General features: G+C 37.6%; 1 protein-coding gene across 1 annotated transcript; it reads left to right on the top strand.

The window, feature by feature from the left end:
• The first annotated feature begins 2091 nt into the window (after positions 1–2091).
• On the top strand, positions 2092–2791 carry LOC124630789 (ubiquitin carboxyl-terminal hydrolase-like). The gene has a single exon (XM_047164789.1). It carries the CDS (start codon positions 2092–2094, stop codon positions 2776–2778), a length of 687 nt encoding a protein of 228 aa, XP_047020745.1. The 3' UTR covers positions 2779–2791.
• Positions 2792–9716: the final 6925 nt, after the last annotated feature.

A 9716-nucleotide genomic window follows, 5' to 3' on the forward strand; every position in this document is an offset into this window, starting at 1 on the left:
TGTGTCGCTTGTGACATGCTCAAAAAATATTTGGTGAATAATTCAAATAATAATTATTTAATCGAGGTATTTGCAATGCGCAATTAAATTCAGATGCCTTAAGTTTTTGCTGGTTTATCAAACAACAAAGTCTTAAGCGTTCAATATTGGACTTGAGTATTCATTAAGGTTGCTTGGTAATTTCAGGACATATACTGCGGCTTCATTATTGTTGTTTCATTCTAGCTAAACGTCTGAAGTTTTTTATTCCAATGGTTAGGGATCTTGGTGTATGATACAAGAAGATAATGTAATACAGCCAGGTAGGTACAATTACTTGTTTCCATTTATCCTGGTCAAAGGCATCGTATCCTGTGCCTATTGACTTAATTTCGGTAACGCGAGTGCCAAGTAATCTGCCTTACTAATCAATACTTAGAAATAGATAACTTGGCACCAGGTCGCGTCGCATTCCAATGAAAGTGCCAACTTTTGTTCCAAGTTCTGTCACAAATAGAACTTAAGATTTATCTGTGCAAATTGCAATCAAAGCATCTAATCTGGTCTGTTATATAGAAAACAAAAAATATTCAATGAATAACAAAGAATCTGTGCCATTTTCATCACAAGGATTAATGTGCTACTTTACCCAAATTATCTCCAAAAATATAGTAAAAAATATTTTTTTATCTTAAGACCCATCGCCACCACACTAATCTCACGCACAGCGGACCCGATAACTTCTCAATAGCCACGCCCACTCTTGCCCTTAATGGACGCGCGCTATGTTTGACAATATTCGACACCTTAATGAGGGGGAAGACGACTTACATCATCCAGAGCTCACATTGCGAATACGCAGCTGATGCAACCTTCTTGCGAAACCTTATTGTGCTACGATGCCCGTAATAAAGACGATAAATTCTATAGTTACGCATTAGCCTATATACCTAAATGGTTGAGAGCTTGAAGCCTGAAGGTAATTTTAAGCATATTTTATTGTTGCTTTACCGAAAATAAATTCATCAAGAATAAAAAATTATGTTTAATTCTTATTTTGGATGGTTTAAGGTAATGAATTCCATACATATGTATATCAATACTGTTGACTAAGATATTGAAGGCACCCTGTATTAAGCTTGCCTACTCCTATTAATTAGCCTGTTACATCCAGCACATCATTTTATGCTGTTTGAAAACATTTACGAAAGAACATTCAATTATAAATTATACTAATGAATGTTAAATGCAATTAATTAAAGCATTGCGATGTCATTTCTCATACTTACTTGAAAATATTGCCTAAGAAGTTGCGAATATATTCTTAGCAAAGATCCCCCACTGAATAATCAATAATATTCTCATAATATATGATTAAAACCTAAAAACTGAAATCCAATTAACCATCACGCAGTTGAATAAAAAGAGAATATACCTAATTAGAATTTTTAATGCTCATGTCAATTGTCCATTACATTAATTGCGACATAAATTGGTTAAATGTATTAAAAATTATGTATGGACGGCCATGTAAAGTGAATAAACGAAGCTACGGAGACACCTGCTTTTTTGTACCAATTAATTATGATAACACATTTATGCCAATAATATCTTCAAGCTGATACCAACGCGATAGTTGAATCAAGTACCTATAAGTACCTACTCTTACCGCTATGGTACCTGTAAAGTGTTGTATTAACAACCAGGCCTGCCAACTATTAGTCTTAATAAATACAATGGCCACTTAATTATACACTTGATAAGTAACGTAGGGAAGTTTTTTGTCTTACGTTGTGGCAAAGTGGGCCTTTTATGCGGTATAAATTGTATGTTAATGTGGTCTACAACACCGTTAATAGGGATGTTACAAATATTTGTAGTTAGCTATCTTCACTTTGCCAGTTTGTTTTCATTATGAACACCACACACATTCATGAAATTACAAAACTTTTTTCATGTTACAACACAAAAGTAAAAACTCTTACGTTCTTTTTTAAAAGTAAAATTGTAAAGTGTCATACGAAACGTCACGTATCTGCTTGCAGATTTAATTCACTTGAATTCTTTAATTTCGTTCTTTGCTTCATTAATTTAATAAGAAAATAATCCATCATGGCTGTAGCTCTGCCTATGGAATCCAACCCCGAGACAATGAACAAGTACTTGGAAAAGTTGGGTGTGTCTGAAAAATGGCGGATGGTTGACGTGATAGGTTTAGAAGACGATGCCCTCAACTGGGTCCCACGGCCTGTTCTAGCCGTAGTCTTGCTGTTCCCACTCTCCGACGCCTACGAGAAGCATCGCCGCGACCAAGAGAATGACATCCAAACCAAAGGCCTTCAAGCTCCCAAAGATGTGTTCCATTTGAAGCAAGTTCTTAGCAATGTGTGTGGAACTATAGCCTTAGTACACAGCGTCGCCAATAACATTCATGACATTGAACTAAATGACGGACTTTTGAAAAATTACATCAAGGAAGCCAAGGACCTCGACGCGACCGCTAAAGGGGCACTCCTGGAGAATTCCGCTGCAATTTTGAACGCCTATAGAGATATAGTGCGCACGGGAAACGAGCCAGGCACAGAGGTCGAGGAAACTGTCAACAATCATTTTGTTACTTTCATCCATAAGGATGGGCACTTGTTCGAGTTGGATGGACGCAAGTCTTTCCCTATAAACCATGGCGCTACCACTCCAGAACGTCTCCTAGAAGACGCCGCGAAGGTGTGCCGTCAATTCATCGAACGGGAACCGGATAATATCGGCTTCAATGTAGTAGCTCTGGTGCCTGCCCAGTAATATTTCCCATTTATTTGTTTGAGCATTTCAATTCATTTATTTTAAATACATATTAATAACATCGTCAGAGTGTAATTTACGAACACGTAGAGTTAATGTGAGTCATATTCTTTTTGCTACAAGTATCATCGCTAATGAAATAATCGCATAGCAGTGACGTGACGGGGCTGCGCAGCGGCGTACACGCGATCCTTCAATATGGCACTACGAAAAATGGCGTTCATTAATTCTCTTCATTAGCGAATACCGGCACATTCAGTTAGCGTACACCGCTGCACGGACGTCGATTTAAGTCTTTAATTCATAATTAATCTTGTAGTATTAAACAAATCGCCACTCGGTGTTCGAAACGGTGCGTTCGTCTCAATTAAGATATCCGCGCGCACTGCCAACACGGCTCCCGCATTCCTCCTTAAAATTCTCTATCTTCGGAAACTAATTAAAAATTCGCCTCGCCTCCGTGGTTCGTTGTTCAATCGGGACGATATAACTTCATTTAAAAACGAGCAATCTTGTCGAAGATAAGGGCTGGCGAGAAAACAACGAAGAGCAGCGCTCGCCACACGCGGCAGCGACGCGCACGGACAAAAAGACAAACCAAAGAAAGAACTCCAAACTTTTAAATGGAACGCGAGAGAATTCACCGCGTTAACTATGTCGATACTGGGAAGGACGCGACATCGGTAAGTCACGTCACCGAATAAATGACGCCGGCACTGAAATAAATATATAAATATTGTGTAAATAAACAAAATAATACGGCGGGGACCCGAAATGCTTTAAATATTCAAATGAAGCGAGCCGAGGTGAAATACGAAGGTGCGCTCGCTCGAGTTGAGCCCAATTAAATCGGTGCCACTGAGGTAGAAATTAAAAACAAAAGGAAGATGACGGGGGTCCGGCGCGCATTTTTCTCATGAGTATTATTAGCGCGATGTCAACCCACAAAAAATGGAGTTAGAGGGTTGTCGTGGCCGCGATCATTATCGACTACATCCCGCGTTTTGTATTGTTTTGATAAGTGTGATGCTCTTGCGCTCCGACGTTTTGTTGACATTTTATATTCACCATACACATGTGATTGATATGCTCGCATCCAAATTAATTATACCGATGTTTAAACTGCATTCTTCGCGGGTAGACTTGCGTAAAACCTTGCGCAAGGTTGACGATACATTCTCTCAAAGCATGATTGCAATTTTGAACCATCATAACTCGTTTCTCAAGTATATTAATATCTATTTCTATGCTGCCTTATAACAAGTTCACATGTCCCATTGTGCACAAAATAGTGCGTCAATCAACTGACAAGTGCGCATGAGATGAATTAATGGGAGAAAAACAAAACCTTAAACAGTGTTGGGCTCGGTCATTAGTCATGAGAGGCCTGGCGAGAACAGATTTAATATTTGCCTATAAATCAATTATAGACGTGTGGAGTCGCTTAGTACTTAACGCTTTATTATTGAACTGCTTTCTTATGCAGATATGATAAATTACATACGTGTGTTCTCTTTAGAATTAGTTTTGTAGATATGCGTTAATGTTGGTGCCAATGGTTATCGGCCCATTTAAAACATAAATGAATGATTTCAAGAGAATCGTGGATTTATAAATCTTTTTAAAAAGCTTTAACATTAACTTTATGGATTAAACATCAGTGTTAAGCAAACTATCTACTGATTTTTACCGAACATTTTCAAGACTAAGTACCTACAACCTAACTTTGGTGCGAAGCCATTAAATCTTTTCACATTATTTATTAATCAAATATTTTCAATACAAATAACGAATTTAAGTACGTACAGAACGCATGTGTCTATGTATGAATATTTGTTGTTCCCATTCGTTATAAAGTTCAGATTCATTAACACTCGTCGCGACCTCCGCGCCTCTCGCACGATTTATCCAAACAAAATACATTTATTTTAGACAATGAGGATCTAAGTGCTTATTGGGAAAATATTCTACCACTAAAATTGTCCCAGCCACAGCAATACGATTGTTTATCATGCATTGCTCTTTATCATCGGCGAGATTTTATTAAAAGCTGTTTAGAACGAGTAATGGATTGTGTGGTGTTCTGAACTTCGTGGGGAGAGATAGTTCGTTGGATGCAGGCTCTCTCCAGGGGTCCGGGCGAGGCCTACCGACGCTCATCACTATTCAATAAGCTCCATTTATTGAAATTACATAATTTGTGTGTGAATAATGACGATTGTGATGAATCTTCGTGGGCGATACGAGCGACTTGAAGCCGATTAACTTTTGACCGCTACATGATATTAATAAGCAGTCGGTTCGACACTCGCTCCGCTTAATGACATGGAAATGGAGTGGGCCATAAGCTGCGCGTTCACTCTGATTTCTGACGTCGTTTGTTTGAATGGATGCTCTTGTATGGGAAGCTTTTGGGCGAGCAATACGATACTCCATTAATATGACTTCAGTTTAAATGTAGAAAGCGGAATTCTAGGTCATCTGAATAGCTGCTAAATATTATTTATTTGATATTTCGTTGTTTGAGTTTCCTGTTTCCTTGCTTTTATTTCGCCAGCTTTTTTAATTAACTTTTACAAGTTTCAAGAAGCTCTTTAAATGTGTTTAGATGGCGCACAAAAAGCTCGGCTTAAAGCTTGTAGTTTTACATAAAGCTTTATTTCCCCATCACAATATTTATTTACAATACCTAGTTGTAGGACATTGCAGAAACATTTGCGACGTACATTATAGTGGCTTATGAATAAAACATAACTCTCGTATACTTACAAAACGAAGGAATGCGACCAACCATTACTTGATTTCGACATTTTGGGAAATAACGACGGGATTTATTGCGGTTGTTAATGTCACCTTTCCTTCAGCATTTGTATAGGTACCTACAGTTTACGTTTCTGTATTTCCTTTTTTAGAAAATGTAGGTATTGATTTAAATAAAGTAGACATTAAAATGTCTTTAGATATCTTTTTCTGACGTTCTGGTCAGTCGCCTAAATAGTAGCTAAAAGACCTAAAAGTGTGAGGATATTACTTTTTTCAGCAAAAGGACTAAGCAGACCTGCGTGTACCTAATTTCTTTAAAAAATTTCGTTTAGTAAAATTTGTTGCTTATTCGTTGCAGACAACGACACAAAACAGCATGAACTCGCAGATATCTAAGCGTAATAGCAAGACAGATCTAAGAACTTATCAATATGCGTTTCTAAGTTACAATAACTAAGTACTAGGAAAAACAATTATTTTCTTTCCCTCCATTGTGATGCTAATCGGGTGCTCTAAGACACTGCTCACGTAGATCCAGTTATTATTTAGATCAGTAAAATACCTTCATGCCCAGTAGAAGTTACTATGCAAAAACTAGATCAACATTATTAATAGCCAATAAATTAACTGCTATAAAGATCAGACTTTCCGCTAATACATTTTCCATATTTTCATGGTAATTGCGGAATTAAAGGCGCGGTGTTCGTCTATTTATGGTGAATGAAGTTAACAATTGATTGATGGAAATTGATCATCTGCATCACAAAGTTTCCGACTGCATATGGCGGGTAGTGTCAGGTTAAACTTAGAAATTACTGGATGTGTTTGCAACTCTATTATAAAATAATAATTACATTTTTGTTTGTGCGACTTTTTTCCAGAAGAGCGGGTCTTTTATAGAGACTGCAACTTAGTTGTTCTCAAAGAGAAAAAATAATGTTGCCCAATATTGTGTTAATTTTAATGTTCCAGTATATTTCAGTTGACACCTGTGCCGTCAACTGGAGTAAACCACATAATTCTAAATTGCGCCATTCCTGACTTCTTGGAAGCGAAACACCCACATCCAGCCACTTATTTACTAAATCAAACCATTATTTATATTTTTTCATCCGGATTTTCGGGTAAACGACCGAAACGCCAACATCCAACGACATATACGTAGAAAGCTGGATGATATGTACCTACAAATGCGTCCGCGCAGCCATGCCGAGCGTTTACGACTTCCGAGAATCGGCCGAAGGTACCCGACGCTATCCGAAATACGGTAAATCGTCTAAATTAAGTAGATGTGACCACTCCGACCTGTATTTATTAATATGAGGTATGTATTAATTTGGATATTAGTTTTGTTGCAGCCGTTTTTATTTTTAATTATCGTGATGTTAAATGAAAAGTATCGTGTGTTAATTGGTGATCCTTACAAGTTGATTGATAAGGATGTCGCACATTAGGAGATAAAATCCTCGTATTAAATTTTTCGAAATGCTTCTGTTTATTTTTGAGCTTTTTAACTTCAGGTTAAAGTACTTTCAGGACATGTCATTGTACTGTTTTATTAAACAACATTTTCTTAGTATAGTAAAATTTCAGACATTCCTAAAAATGCAACGTGAATGTTGGTTTCCTTTACCCAATAAATCGATTAGGTACTTTTTTATTACAAGTATACTTGTGCCAAAGCCTGCTCTGTATTTTAAAAGCCTCCTTGAGGAAAAACCATTTTATTATTTTCCTTGATAGGATAAACTCTCAGTATCGTATAGCTATTAACATAACGTAGAAGTATACTTTACTAAAATGCGCAACTATGCATGCGTATCCCACGTCAGGTGCACAACTGCATAAACAGATAATAAGATTCCACCGCATTTAATCTGAGTGGGGATGATGGATAGGACTCCTGCGCACGATACATGGGAGCGCTAAACAACAGGAATACCTAGACAAGTTATTTCATCTATTTTTACACTGAATCCAGTTCTACGCAGTTTTGTATCAATCATTTGACAACTTGTTCTTTGTTGCTGTTTTGTTTACCTTATTTTATGTGTAGCTGTTACCCGCGGGTTTAACCGGGTCCAGAGGGAAACTTCTGTAACAGGCATTTAAGCGGTTCATGCGTTTGACCGTGAAGGCATTACAAACGAAGACTGGGTCATGAGCATCTTCGCAAGTTAATACAGGTTCAAATCAATACGGATCTGGTGAGCGCTCTATGTGCCTGTTTCATGTCATATTTACTTACTGTGACATTCTAAAAGTATATAGCAACAAATATGTATCTACAATTTGTACCTACCTAAGGTAGATTGGAGTGTTGGTGATTGTTTTTCTATGCTCCATCTCAAACTTTTTTCTCTTTTTAGATGACCTCAAAATCAATTGATCCTTGGATAGGCTTATGTTAAAGACATGATAGAATTATTACTAGGTATTTCTGCCAAAAGAACTGCGAGAGAAAAATACTTAACCTTTTCGACATTAGGGAGCTTAGAATTTCCAGTTCCGCTCACTTTTATTTTGCATTTAATTATGTTTGCAAATATGAATTCATACCTTCGGTAGTCAACGGTGAGCATAAAACAGTTGTAGGTTCAAATTCGGCAGCGGCCGCCCGCAGCGCTTACTCCTTCAATTATGCCCCGAATGAATTCCATTAAACAAACGCAGCGTTTTACTGCTGCGGCATTAAGTCGACACTCGTCGTAAACTCGCCACTTGATTGATAAATTCTCTTCAGTAACTGCCGGAGCGTCGCCCGCGTTATTATTGCTACCGAACGACATTAAAATCGCCGCGTCCGCGTGTAATGCACCAACATAGTCATATTATGAAGGAGGGCACTTAAACTTGGCAATATCAGTAAGTTGCCAACGTTATGAACCCTTATGTTTCCTGAGCGAATAACTATTGCGTTGGCTTCAATTCATTACTGTTATTCAGGAACGCTCGCACTCAGTTATGTCAAAAACTTTTCGACTACATTAAACTGCTCGGGAACATTAATTATTCCGTTAGGTACATTTTTTACATAATATGGGCGATAATTTTAATTTTATTGACTCGGACAATGAAAGTGACGAAGGAGAATGACACACGTTTATGACTCTATAAAATATTCGACACTGACTGTGTAAATATATTATTATTGTCAGTATTTTAATTTTGGATTCAGATTTATAGTAAAGCTCGGTTTGATATTTAAATCATTCTATATTTATTGCCCATTCTTTAGTCCCTGTATTTATAAAATTAATTTGCAAACTTTTTGTAAGCGCTAAAGATAAGTCAAGTTGAATTCAAGTAGCACAATTTTTTGTCCACATCTATCGAATATGTCATATGAAATATTAGTCTCATAATAGGTGCCATAAATCTTGTAATATTGTCACATTGACTGTGCTCGTCCTATTACATATTAGTTGTTCTGTCAGATATTTTAGGATAACTGTATCTGTTTCTTGGAAGCGTAGATACCTATGTACAGTCGTGTCCGGTTAATTGGTAAAGTGGTGGGTTAGAGTGGGGAGTGGGTAGATTAATGAGCGGCTACCGCTTGCTTATCGCGCAGCATCTCGCGCATGACTGATCATCTGTCGTGCCCCTGCGCCTCTATGGCTTTAGTGATGGACAAAGCACTGCCTCTTGACTCTTTCTATCGATCATTCACATTTTATTTATAAGTCATAAAAAAACTCACTTCTGTCTACAAAAAAATCTAGACTTCATTTTACGCCAGGTTAAGACTAGCGGTACTAAACGCAACCGAACCTATAGCCGTAACAATTAAAATGCTACAAACCAGTTAGCTATTCCTTTCCGCATAAAATAACAATTTCGCTATTTACGACAAAATTTAATGAAACCTTATTGACCAATAATATCGATAATGGTATTCGTAAGGTACAGTGGGCCGCCTTACGCTCGTGATATGACTGTGACCGCCAGTTCCCAGAAGTGCTCGGTACCTTACGACCGGCGTGCCACATTCGACCGGGCTTTTTTCTTTCCACCTTTTATCGGACGCATTGAAATATTTTTGTGGAGATCAAACGACGTTTAGATAGGTACATTAGGATTAATGTTGGACATCAGTTACTTATATATGTAGTTCTGTTACCGGGAAGCTGGCCGTATGTTGGGCGCAAGGAGGATTGTTCTCGCACGATTTT

This window comes from Helicoverpa zea, chromosome 5, assembly GCF_022581195.2.
Source record: "Helicoverpa zea isolate HzStark_Cry1AcR chromosome 5, ilHelZeax1.1, whole genome shotgun sequence".
In the NCBI taxonomy this organism is placed as follows: domain Eukaryota; kingdom Metazoa; phylum Arthropoda; class Insecta; order Lepidoptera; family Noctuidae; genus Helicoverpa; species Helicoverpa zea.